The 13,401-nt window shown below is 43.1% G+C and overlaps 1 protein-coding gene across 4 annotated transcripts in view; it reads right to left on the minus strand.

Annotated features, from left to right (window-relative positions):
- Positions 1-13,401, minus strand: part of pdzd2 (PDZ domain containing 2) — a 544,030-nt gene that overhangs the window by 174,930 nt on the left and 355,699 nt on the right. For all 4 annotated transcript variants that reach the window (XM_072572501.1, XM_072572518.1, XM_072572511.1 and 1 more), the window contains one exon: positions 10,413-10,583. In XM_072572501.1, coding sequence (XP_072428602.1) covers positions 10,413-10,583 — 171 coding nt within the window. The remainder of the gene's footprint in view (positions 1-10,412; positions 10,584-13,401) is intronic.

Here is a 13,401-nt window from a genome sequence, read left to right on the forward strand (position 1 = left end):
GAAGAACTAGTAATTCCAGCGTGAGTTACTAAAGGTAAGTGCGGGAGTTGAAATGCCTGCCCTAATGAAAGTATGCCTCTGCAATCATTGACTCCCTAAAGAAATCATAGAGTCATAGAGATGTACAGCATGGAAACAGACCCTTCAGTCCAAACCGTCCATGCCGACCAGATATCCCAACCCAATCTAGTCCCACCTGCCAGCACCCGGCCCATATCCCTCCAAACCCTTCCTATTCATATGTCCATCCAAATACCTCTTAAATGTTGCAATTGTATCAGCCTCCACCACATTCTCTGGCAGCTTATTCCATACACGTACCACCCTCTGTGTGAAAAAGTTGCCCCTTAGGTTTCTTTTATATCTTTCCCTCTCACCCTAAACCTATGTCCTCCAGTTCTGGGCTCCCCAACCCCAAAGAAAATACTTCGTCTATTTATCCTATCCATGCCTCTCATAATTTTGTAAACCTCTATTAGGTCACCCCTCAGCCTCCGACGCTCCAGGGAAAACAGCCCCAGCCTGTTCAGCCTCTCCCTGTAGTTCAGATCCTCCAACTCTAGCAACATCCTTGTAAATCTTTTCTGAACCCTTTCGAGTTTCACAACATCTTTCTGATAGGAAGGAGACCAGAATTGCACGCAATATTCCAACAGTGGCCTAACTAATGTCCTGTACAGCCGCAACATGACCTCCCAACTCCTGTACTCAATACTCTGACCAATAAAGGAAAGAATACCAAACGCCTTCATCACTGACTTTTCCACCTGCGACTCCACTTTCAAGGAGCTATGAACTTGCACTCCAAGGTTTCTGTTCAGCAATACTCCCTAGGGCCTTACCAGTAAGTGTATAAGTCCTGCTAAGATTTGCCTTCCCAAAATGCAGCACCTTGCATTTATCTGAATTAAACTCCATCTGCCACTTCTCAGCCCATTGGCCCAACTGGTCCAGATCCTGTTGTTTTCTGATGTAACTCTCTTCGCTGTCCACTACACCTCCAATTTTGGTGCCATCTGCAAACTTACTAACTGTACCTCTTATGCTTGCATCCAAATCATTTATGTAAATGACAAAAATTAAAGGGCCCAGCACCGATCCTTGTGGCACTCCACAGGTTGCTGTCCTCAAGTCTGAAAAACCACGCTCCACCACCACCCTCTGTATTCCACCTTTGAGCCAGTTCTGTATCCAAATGGCTAGTTCTCCCTGTATTCCGTGAGATCAAACCTTACTAATCAGTCTCCCATGGGGAACCTTGTCGAATGCCTTACTGAAGTCCATATAAATCACATCTACTGGTCTGCCCTCATCAATCATCTTTGTTACTTCCTCAAAAAACTCGATCAAGTTTGTGAGACACAAAGCCATGTTGACTATCCCAAATCAGTCCTTGCCTTTCAAAACACATGTACATCCTGTCCCTCAAGATTCCCTCCAACAACTTGCCCACCTCCGAGGTCAGGCTCACCAGTCTATAGTTCTCTGGCTTGTCTTTACCACCATTCTTAAACAGTGGCACCACGTTTGCCAACCTCCAGTCTTCCAACACCTCACCTGTGACTATCAATGATACAAATATCTCAGCAAGAGGCCCAGCAATCACTTCTCTAGCTTCCCACAGAGTTCTCGAGTACACCTGATCAAGTCCTGGGGTTTTATCCACTTTTAACCATTTCAAGACATCCAGCACTTCTTCCTCTGTAATCTGGACATTTTGCAAGATGTTACCATCTATTTCCCTACAGTCTATATCTTCCATATCCTTTTCCACAGTAAATACTGATGCAAAATATTCATTTAGTATCTCCCCCATTCTCTATGGCTCCACACAAAGGCCGCCTTGCTGATCTTTGAGGGGCCCTATTCTCTCCCTAGTTACCCTTTTGTCCTTAATATATTTGTAAAAACCCTTTGGATTCTCCTTAATTCTATCTGCCAAAGCTATCTCATGTCCCCATTTTGCCCTCCTGATTTCCCTCTTAAGTATACTCCTATTTTCTTTATACTCTTCTAAGGATTCACTCGATCTATCCTGTCTATTCCTGACATATGCTTCCTTCTTTTTCTTAACCAAACCCTCAATTTCTTTAGTCATCCAGCATTCCCTATACCTATCAGCCTTCCCTTTAACCCTAACAGGAATATACTTTCTCTGGATTCTTGTTATCTCATTTCTGAAGGCTTCCCATTTTCCAGCTGTCCCTTTACCTGTGAACATCTGCCTCCAATCAGCTTTCGAAAGTTCTTGCCTAATACTGTCAAAATTGGCCTTTCTCCAATTTAGAACTTCAACTTTTAGATCTGGTCTATCCTTTTCCATCACTATTTTAAAATGAATAGAATTATGGTTGCTGGCCCCAAAGTGCTCCCCCACTGACACCTCAGTCACCTGCTCTGCCTTATTTCCCAAGAGTAGGCCAAGTTTTGCACCTTCTCTAGTAGGTACATCCACATACTGAATCAGAAAATTGTCTTGTACACACTGAACAAATTCCTCTCCATCTAAACCCTTCACATTATGGCAGTCCCAGTCGATGTTTGGAAAGTTAAAATCCCCTACCATAACTACCCTATTATTCTTACAGAGAGCTGAGGGTTTAAATGTTTTAGTAGGGTCAGAGGTGGGGGCAAAAGAGGGGGGGGTGTGGCTTTGCTTGTCAAAGATAGTATTACAGCGGTGGAAAGGAAGATGGACGAAGATTTGCCATCTGAGGTAGTTTGGGTTGAGGTTAGGAATAGGAGAGGTGAGGTCACCCTGTTAGGAGTCTTTTACAGGCCTCCTAATAGTCCTAGAATCGTTGAAGAAAGGATTGCGAAGATGATTCAGGAGAAGAGTGACAGTAATAGGGTGATTGTTATGGGAGACTTTAACTTTCCTGATATTGATTGGGAAAGCTATAGCTCAAGTTCGTTAGATGGGTCAGTGTTTGTGCAATGTGTGCAGGAGAGTTTCCTGACACAATATGTAGATAAGCCAACAAGAGGTGAGGCCATACTGGATTTGGTTCTGGGTAACGAACCAGGCCAGGTATTAGAACTAGAGGTAGGTGAGCACTTTGGGGACAGTGACCACAATTCGGTGATTTTTACTCTAGTGATGGAGAGGGATAAGTGTGTACTACAGGGCAAGAGTTATAGCTGGGGGCAGGGAAATTATGATGCGTTGAGGCATGACTTAGGATGTGTGGATTGGAAAAGTAGATTCCAAGGCAAGAGCGTAATTGATATGTGGAACTTGTTCAAGGAGCAACTATTGAGTGTCCTTGATAAGTACGTACCTATCAGGCAGGGAGGAAAGGGTCGTGTGAGGGAGCCGTGGTTTAATAAGGAGTTGGAATCCCTTGTTAAATGGAAGAGGGCGGCCTTTGTAAAGATGAGGCGTGAAGGTTCAATAGGGGCGATTGAGAGTTATAAGGTAGCCCGGAAGGACCTGAAGAGAGAGCTAAGAGCAGCAAGGAGGGGACATGAAAGGTCCTTAGTTGGTAGGATTAGGGAAAACCCTAAGGCTTTCTATAGGTATGTTAGGAATAAAAGAATGACTAGGGAAGGAATAGGTCCAATCAAGGATAGTAATGGGAAGTTGCGTGTGGAGGCTGAAGAGATTGGGGAGGCGCTGAATGAATACTTTTCGTCAGTATTCACTCAGGAACAGGACATTGTTGTCGATATGAATACTGAGGCACGAATAAGTAGAATGGATGGCTTTGAGATATGTAGAGAAGAGGTGTTGGAAATTCTGGCAAGGGTGAAAATAGATAAGTCCCCTGGGCCTGATGGCATTTATCCTAGGATTCTCTGGGAAGCAAGGGAGGAGATTGCAGAGCCATTAGCCTTGATTTTTGTGTCCTCTTTGTCGACAGGAGTAGTGCCAGAGGACTGGAGGCTAGCAAACGTGGTTCCCTTGTTCAAGAAGGGGAGTAGGGATAATCCTAGTAACTATAGGCCAGTGAGTCTCACTTCTGTTGTGGGCAAAGTCTTAGAGAGAATTGTAAGGGATAGGATTTATGCACATCTGGATAAGAATGATGTGATCAAGGATAGTCAGCATGGTTTTGTGAAGGGCAGGTCGTGCCTCACAAACCTTATTGAATTCTTTGAGAAGGTGACTAAGGAGGTAGATGAGGGGAAAGCGGTAGATGTGGTATATATGGATTTTAGTAAGGCGTTTGATAAGGTCCCCCATGGTAGCCTACTGCAGAAAATACAGAGATATGGCATAGAGGGTGAGTTGGAGGTTTGGATTAGGAATTGGCTCTCTGGAAGAAGACAGAGGGTAGTAGTTGATGGCAAAGGTTCATCTTGGAGTGCCGTCACTAGCGGTGTTCCGCAAGGATCTGTTTTGGGACCATTGCTGTTTGTCATTTTTATAAATGACCTGGAGGAAGGGTTAGAAGGTTGGGTGAGCAAGTTTGCGGATGATACGAAAGTCGGAGGAGTTGTAGACAGTGAGGAAGGATGTGGCAGGTTACAGCGGGATATAGAGAAGCTGCAGAGCTGGGCAGAAAGGTGGCAAATGGAGTTCAATGTAGCTAAGTGTGAAGTGATTCACTTTGGTAAGAGTAATAAAAAGATGGATTACTGGGCTAATGGTAGACTACTTGGTAGTGTGGAAGAGCAGAGGGATCTTGGTGTCCATGTACACAGATCTCTGAAAGTTGCCACCCACGTAAATAGTACAGTGAAGAAGGCATATGGCATACTGGCTTTTATTGGTAGAGGAATTGAGTTCCGGAGTCCTGAGGTCATGCTGCAGTTGTATAAGACTCTGGTGCGGCCGCATCTGGAATATTGTGTGCAGTTTTGGTCGCCATACTATAGGAAGGATGTGGAGGCACTGGAACGGGTGCAGAGGAAGTTTACCAGGATGTTGTCTGGTATGGTAGGAAAATCCTATGAGAAAAGGCTGAGGCACTTGGGGTTGTTTTCATTGGAGAAAAGAAGGTTTAGGGGTGATTTGATAGAGGTGTACAAGATGATTAGGGGGTTAGATAGGGTTGACAGTGAGAACCTTTTTCCATGTATGGAGTCAGCTATTACAAGGGGGCATAGCTTTAAATTAAGGGGGGGTAGATATAGGACTGATGTTAGGGGTAGGTTCTTCACTCAGCGAGTCGTAAGTTCATGGAATGCCCTGCCAGTAGCAGTAGTGGACTCTCCCTCTTTATGGGTATTTAAGCGGGCATTGGATAGGTATATGGAGGATAGTGGGTTAGTGTAGGTTAGGTGGGCTTTGATCGGCGCAACATCGAGGGCTGAAGGGCCTGTACTGCGCTGTATTCTTCTATGTTCTATGTTCTATCTCCTTACAAGTCTGTTTCTCAATTTCCCTCTGACTATTGGGAGGTCTACAATACAATCCCAATAAGATGATCATCCCTTTCTTGTTTCTTAGTTTCACCCAAATAACTTCCCTGGATGTATTTCCGGGAATATCCTCCCTCAGCACAGCTGTAATGCTATCCCTTATCAAAAATTCCACTCCCCCTCCACTCTTGACCCCCTTTCTATCCTTCCTGTAGCATTTGTATCCAGGAACATTAAGCTGCCAGTCCTGCCCATCCCTGAGCCATGTTTCCGTAATTGCTATGATATCCCAGTCCCATGTTCCTAACCATGTCCTGAGTTCATCTGCCTTCCCTGTTAGGCCCTTTGCATTGAAATAAATGCAGTTTAATTTAATAGTCCTATCTTGTCCCTGCCTGCCCTGACTGTTTGACTCACTTTTGTTCTCAGCTGTACCCGTCTCAGATCGATCTCTTTCCTCAGTATCTCCCCGGGTCCCACCCCCCACCTTACTAGTTTAAATCCTCCCAAGCAGTTCTAGCAAATTTCCCTGTCAGTATATTAGTCCCCTTCCAATTTAGGTGCAATCCGTCGTTCTTGTACAGGTCACTTCTACCCCAAAAGAAATTCCAATGATCCAAAAATGTGAATCCTTCTCCCATACACCAGATCCTGAGCCATGCATTCATCTGCTCTATCCTCCTATTCCTGCCCTCACTAGCTTGTAGCACCGGGAGTAATCCAGATATTACTACTCTCGAGGACCTCCTTTTTAAATTTCTGCCTAACTCTCTGTAATCTCCCTTCAGAATCTCAACCTTTTCCCTTCCAATGTCGTTGGTTCCAATGTGGACAATGACCTCCCGCTGGCCCCTCTCTCCCGTGAGAACATTCTGCACCCTCTTCCTGGAACCAGGGAAACAACACACCATTACGGTTTTTCTCTGCTGACCACAGAAATGTCTGTGTGTACCTCTGACTACAGAATCCCCTTACACAATCTGGATAATCCAAGATGGAGAATGGGAAACATTTCTGGCTATAAGAGCTGCTCCTTTTTTTGAGGTATTTTAGGTGTTGGAGGGGATTTCCTTGAATTCCAGGAGCAGCAATGACTGTTTTATATGCTGTTGCATTGTTTTGGAACTTTGGGAAAAAAACAGCAGTTTAGAAGGGAGAAGAGCAGACAAAGGAAGCACATGCTGAGGACAGTGAAGGAGAGAGAGAGAGAGAGAGAGAGAGAGAACGAGAACGAGAACAAGAACCTGCACAGTTACCGCTTTTGCTGTTTGAATTCGTGTATCGCTGGACATCGGAGTGAAATTCACAACGAATCTTGGAAGAACTGTTGGGTGAAGTTCACAGCACAGAATCTGACAAGTTAATTGTTGTTTTAAGTCTGTCCAAGAGAAAGGCTGCAGTAGTGAGTATAGTGGATTCTTTCTTGATTATATGTTTTTGGAGATAAGTCTTTTGATTAAACTTAAAATATAAGCCACAGCTCTTAATTTAGCCTGGGGCAGTGTTTGTAGAGGAATAAAACAGTGTTATTTTCTGGATCTGTAGATTGTGAAGGAGCAAAAATGGCCTTTGCAGTGATATGTACTTCTTGTCAGATGTGGGAGTTTAAAGAGAGTTTAAGGGTTACAGTGGATTATATCTGTCATAAATGCTTATCAAATCGAGTGGAGAGACAGATAGAAGCGATGAGGAATTTGCAACAGCAACAGTATGTGATGGATGGCAGTCATAGGAAGGGGGGGCAAGTCACAGGTACAGTCACATAGATGGGTTAATTCCAGGAAGGGTAAGAGAGGTAGGCACCTAGGGTAGGAGTCTTTTTGGACATACCCATTTCAAACAGGTATGCTGTTTTGGAAAATGTAGGGGGTGATGGATTATCAGGGGAACGTAGCACGAACATCCAAGTTTCTGGTATTGAGACTGGCTCTAATGCAACAAGGGGTACGTCGGCTTCCAAGAGATCAATTGTGTTAGGGGATTCTGTAGTCTGAGGTATAGACAGACGTTTCTGTGGCCAGCAGAGAAAAAGCAAATCATATTTTCAGAATGTAATTCAAAGTTGTGTCTTCTATTGACAATCATGGAGAACAACTTTTTAAAAATTATTTCAAACATCTGGACATTGCAGTCTTGGCCAGCATTTATTACCCACCCCTGAGTGTCTGAAGAAGGTGGTAGTAAGTTGCCTTTTTGAACTGCTGCAGTCTATGTGGTGTAGAGACATCTATGAAACTGTTAAGGAGCGAGTTCCCTGATTTGGAGTCAGCGAGAATGAAGTAACAGTGGTGCATTTCCAAGTCAGGATGGCACTTGCTTAGAGGGGAATTTATGATTTTCCCATCCATCTGCTGCCCTTGTTCTTCTAAATGGTAGAGGTCATGGATTTGGAAAGTGCTGTTGCATGAGCCTTGGTACGTAGCTGCAGTGTACCTTGTAGATGAGACTCTAAAATCAATCCATAATGGGGGGTTCTAAATCTAAACAAAGTGCAGTAATGCAAGTTTGAAGTAGATGGTTAGCCATGATCATGTTGAACAGCACAGCATGCATGACCTCAAATGATAATTCATGCATGGATTCAGTCTTCATCTCCAGTGATTATACTGACTCTCAATACAATCTTTGCTCTGAATTTTCTCAAAAGGGAGCCAAGTGTCAATTTAGCAGAATTTTAAGCAGTGTTTCCTTCTGTTGGCCCTAGAAACTTTGCTCAAAAGTTTACACTGCTCACATCATTAAGTATGCAATATGCACTTAGCAGTGGTGAAATATTCATCAATGCTGTGATCTTCTGGTATTTCCACCAAGAAAATTTATGGTCTACCACTATCGTTATTTCATGCAGCTTCTTTTCTCAATAGTTCTCAACACCATCTATCCCCCAAATTACTAATCTTTCCTGCCCCCTGCATTTCTTAATTCCTCAGTCCTGACTAAGGCAAACACTCTGACTGATCACAGTTCCCCATTGCTGCCAAAAATGAAAAGCTACCTAGCTACCTGTCTGCACTAACAGGGAAGGCAGAGTTTCTGTGAGAATCCAAGTAAATGCTAAGTGAATAGCACTAAGAAAGTAAACAAAGAGCCTTAAAGTATATTCTGTTTTGATGCAGCAGATAGGTGGAAACTGTCCTGGCAACAGCATTGCAATGTAAGGTATTAGTGAGCTCCAAAGCAAGTATCAAAGTGCTGAAGTACATTAAAATTGAGTTCCAAAAGGGTCAAGGTGATGTGGGGAAGCTGGTGCTTTGCCAATGTCAACCTCTATGGATGGAGGTTGCAGGCGGTTGCTGCCTCAGGAGCGATTCCTGTGGTGTTGGGGGATGCTGGCCAAGATGGAGGTCCTGAGAAGATGATGTGCTGAGGCCACCGGTACCCACTCAGACCCTCATGTCAGGAATTATTATTACCTAGTTTTTCACCACTGAAAATAGCAAACTGATAATCTAAAGTGACAATGAGATATTAATGCAAGCAAATAGCCCCTCACCACACTCTGGTAAGATTCACATCTTGCTGTTAAAACCTCAGGTGGAATATCAGACTGTTTCCTTCCTCAACATTGAGAATCACAGTTTTCAGATTGCAACATAATTTCCCAATTGGCCCATCACTGCACACATCATTTAGCGCCTGGGAAAATTCAGCACACAGTATCTGTCAAAATTATTTTTGAACAACTAGAAGTTAGTAATTTTGTAAAAGAAAACTGTGCAGAGTCTTTGTCCATGATTTTGGTTGAGCAGAAAACAATAAAACTCATCAAAATGCCTCACCTAATGAACTTACAATAGGACTGAAGTTAACACCAATCCTACTCTTATCATCACAAAAGGCAACAATTTATCCTGATATACCATGCATTGTGTCAGCAAAACTGTCTAAATTCTCATGGTCAGGTTAAGCATCCGTTTTCACTTAATCCCAGCCCTTAAACTGCATAAAAGCAAATACTGGATTAGTGGTGCTGGAAGAGCACAGCAGTTCAGGCAGCATCCAACGAGCAGCGAAATCAACGTTTCGGGCAAAAGCCCTTCATCAGGAATCCAAGTACTGCAAATGCTGAAAATCTGAAATAAACCCAGAAACTGCTTGTAACACTCAGCAGGTCTGGCAGTATCTGGGGAAAGAAACAGAGCACAGCTGGTCATTGCAACTCACCTTAAACATCCCTAACTTCAGTGATCCTGGCTTTAACAGCTTTAAGAATAAACATCCTGGGGGGACTTTGTCATTCATCATCTAACCCGATGAGGTCTCTTGTGGGAGAATCAAGAAAGTGCAAAGACAAAGCTCTTAAGTGTATAATGTAGGGTACAAGACTAACTAGATATTATGTTGTTTTACCAGAAATATCTTGCAGGGTGAAGGAAGGAAATCTTAGGTGACTGATGGAGATAAAGGGGGCTAGAAATAGACCAACCTCTTTTACGATGAACAAAAGGTTGAACAAGATTCAGGAGAGAAAAAAAAAGTTAGATTTCAAGTAGGGCCTTTTTCAGCTGGGTTTAGGATCATGAAATGTCTAACATTGAACTGTAAATTTGTCTAAGACTTCTGGATCTCCAGCTTTCACAATGATTCTCTTTCAGCCACCCACATTGGAGGTGGTATCCACCATTTCCCTTGCGCCACAGTGGCACAGTGGTTAGCACTGCTGCCTCACAGTGCTTGAGACCCAGGTTCGATTCCCGCCTCAGGTGACTGACTGTGTGGAGTTTGCACGTTCTCCCCGTGTTTGCGTGGGTTTACTCCCACAGTCCAAAGATGTGCAGGTTAGGTGAATTGGCCATGTGAAATTGCTCGTAGTGTTAGGTAAGGGGTAAATGTAGGGGAAGGGGTGGGTTACGCTTCGGCGGGTCGTTGTGGACTTGTTGGGCCGAAGGGCCTGTTTCCACACTCTAATCTAATGTCTTTGTGCTGCTTTTAAAATATTAATAGTGTCATGTATACAGATACTGCAACAATTGTTGGATGTAAGAACTTCACCAAAATTTGTGAACCAATTATTTAAAAATAGCACAGAGAATAATTTCTACCACTTTGTGATGCTTCCAACTTAAAAGTTTGAAGTGACACAACATTTCTATGTCAGCACTTACACTTTCAGGATGGTAATGCACTTGGCAGTCAGCAGCTGCATCTTCACTCTCTGGTTTTACATTCTCTTTATTTTCTGTAGGAGAAGGGGAGTTATCAGCAACCACAAAGTTAGTCACCAAATCAGGTAAACTTGTAGAGGGGAACTTCTGGAAATGGATTTCAGATTCATCCTGTAAAACAGAGTAAAGAATAATTAAAAATGGTTGCTTTTCATCCTAATAATGTTTGCACACCTCCACGATCAAGCAGCTTTGCATTATGAAATATTTCAAAAACATTTTCTTTCATCTCCAGGTTATTTTACTTCCTTGACTTATACGTTAAATCCCTGAGCAGTACATTCAGCACTGAGAGTAGGGATTCCAGCCATAGCACCTTTGTATATTAGAACCAACTGATTTAGGTGAATATCCATTGGCAAGGTTAATGCTCAATTTTTTTAAAACCAATTTTACATCCTGCCCAGTAATCTGGATGAGAAATGGCACATCTTACTGTGTTTATTAGTGAGCACTGAAGTGTCACTGACTACAGGACGCAGTGAGGCAGCGGCTTTCCAACCCCTGAAATGTTTTACAATCTGAGTCTGCAATGCAGATGCTAATGATGGGCAGAATTTAACCATGTTAAAAATATTTGCTGGTTGGGAGCAGTTCCTAGACTCAAGCTTGTTCCTGTTGCCTGCTGGTGAAATCCTGCAGGAAGCCAGCTCCTAATTGACTGCCTGGAAGGCTGCAATCCATGTAAGTGCAGTAGGGGATTAATTGAAACTACAGACCCAATCAGAGACAGGAGGGGGACCTCATCAGTGTCTTCACCTTGAGGTGTCCTTTGAAGAGCTTTCAGATTTTAAAAAAAACTGCAACTACAACTGTTGAGGTGAAACACTGATCCTTGCAGCATAGGAGAGCTTGTGCTGGAGGACTAACCCAACCACCAATAGCAACGTACTGACATGTGCCAGACTTAGGCTGAACTGGAAGGTTGCATTTTAAGAATAAAGAAAATTTACAGCCCAGGAAGAGACCCTTCGGCCCTCCAAGCCTGAGCCGATCCAAATGTACTGTCTAAACCTGTCGGTCAATTCCTAAGCATTTGTATCCCTCTGCTCCCCACCTACTCATGCATCTATCCAGACGCATCTTAAATGAATCTACCGTGCCTGCCTCTATCACCTCTGCTGGCAACGCGTTCCAACCATCCACCACCTTCTGTGTGAAGTACTTGCCACGTGTATCCCCCTTAAAGTTTCACCTCTCACCTTGAAAGCGTGACCTCTCATTATTGAATCCTTCACCCTGGGAAAAAGCTTGTTTCTATCCACCCTGTCTACACCCTTCATGATTTTGTATACCTCAATCAGGTCCCCCCATAATCTCCTTTTTTCTAGTGAAAATAAACCTAAGCTACTCAACCTCTCTTCATAGCAATATTGCTGGGGGAAACCCAGCATGTTCATAATCTGCCTCTAAATGGCCACTTACAAATTCAAATCAATAACCAAATGCCGCCAGCAGGTAACTTTCCCACTTCCAGCCCCACTACGGTTTGGTCAGCTGGACGCTGGAACTCATTGACCTATCCTGTCTTACTCCCAGTCTTGCTGTCAAAGCTGCTTTGGTTGGACTGGTAAGATCCCATCCCATCCCATCCCAAGAATTCAGCTCCACAATCTTGCCACACCCCATTGAGAATAGTCTGGACAGTTGAACTACTAATGAGAAGTGGAGTCTTCATAAATAACTAAACCTTCAATAATTGCAGAGTCCAACATGTAAGTACAAAAGGGCACACTGCTGTGTTTGCAAACATCTTCAGACATAATTGTCAAATGCACGATTCATCTCAGTGACGTCCTGAGGCCCTCAGCATCACAAATAACAAATCTTCAATTAATCTGATTCATTCCAAGATCAAGAAATGGCTGAAAGCATTGAATATAGCAAAGGTTACAGCAAACGGCCCTGCTAAGACTTGCGGTCCAGATTTTAGCCAAGATGCTCCAGTATGGCTACCACACTACCAATGTGGAAAATTGCCCAAGCATGCCCTGTCAACAAACTGCACGGCCAGTCAAAATCAGGTAATTACCACCTCATCAGTCTACTTTTGATCATTAGCAAAGCAATGGAACGTGTGGTTGACAACTCTACCGAGAGGCAATTTGTTAACAATAACCTGGTCCAGTAACAAGGTCCAGAAAGTGAGCAGAAGAGCTGAATACAAGAGCTGAGATGGGAGTAACTGCCCTTGACATCAAGCATTTGACTGGGTGCATATCAAGGAGCTTCAGTAAAATTAATCGGGAATCTATGAGTAAACTATTTCCTGACTGGATACATACCTTTCACATGTTGGTTGTGGAAGTTGATCATCTCAGCCTCAGGACATCACTACAGGAGTCCCTCAGGGTAGTGTCTTGGTGAACCGTTCTCAGTTGTTTCACTACTTATCCTATCCTCATTGTAAATTTGGAATTAAGGATCTTTGCTGATGATTGCATAGTGTTCAGTACCATTCATAGGGATGAGTTTAGTAAAGACAATAGGTCTGAAAATCTTGTGTGATAAGGAATAATAACGTGAAACAACAAAGTCACTGATGCTCATGAAAAGCCAGGAATGATAGTACTTTTTATGATGTGTAATGAAATACAAATGCTTCCGTGTCACTTCAAATGAATGAAACGTTTAGACTTCAAGTGGGTAGAAACATTACTTTTCTGTTTATTTACTGTCTATTAACTTTAAGATTGTGCATCAATGCATTTGTACAAAATTATAAGAGTGAACACAGCATTTCAATATTTCAGCATGTAATATGGGCAATGCGTGTAACACACATGATGTCCATACTAACAACAGAACATGACATTGTTGGATTATGAATGTACAAATCAAAACAAAGGGTTACAGATGGAAAGAGGTGCAGATTGGAAAAACATTTCATAGGGCAGAATTCCACAGCAGAAAAGTCAGAATTCCATCA

The sequence above is a fragment of the Chiloscyllium punctatum genome, chromosome 1, assembly GCF_047496795.1.
Source record: "Chiloscyllium punctatum isolate Juve2018m chromosome 1, sChiPun1.3, whole genome shotgun sequence".
Taxonomy (NCBI): domain Eukaryota; kingdom Metazoa; phylum Chordata; class Chondrichthyes; order Orectolobiformes; family Hemiscylliidae; genus Chiloscyllium; species Chiloscyllium punctatum.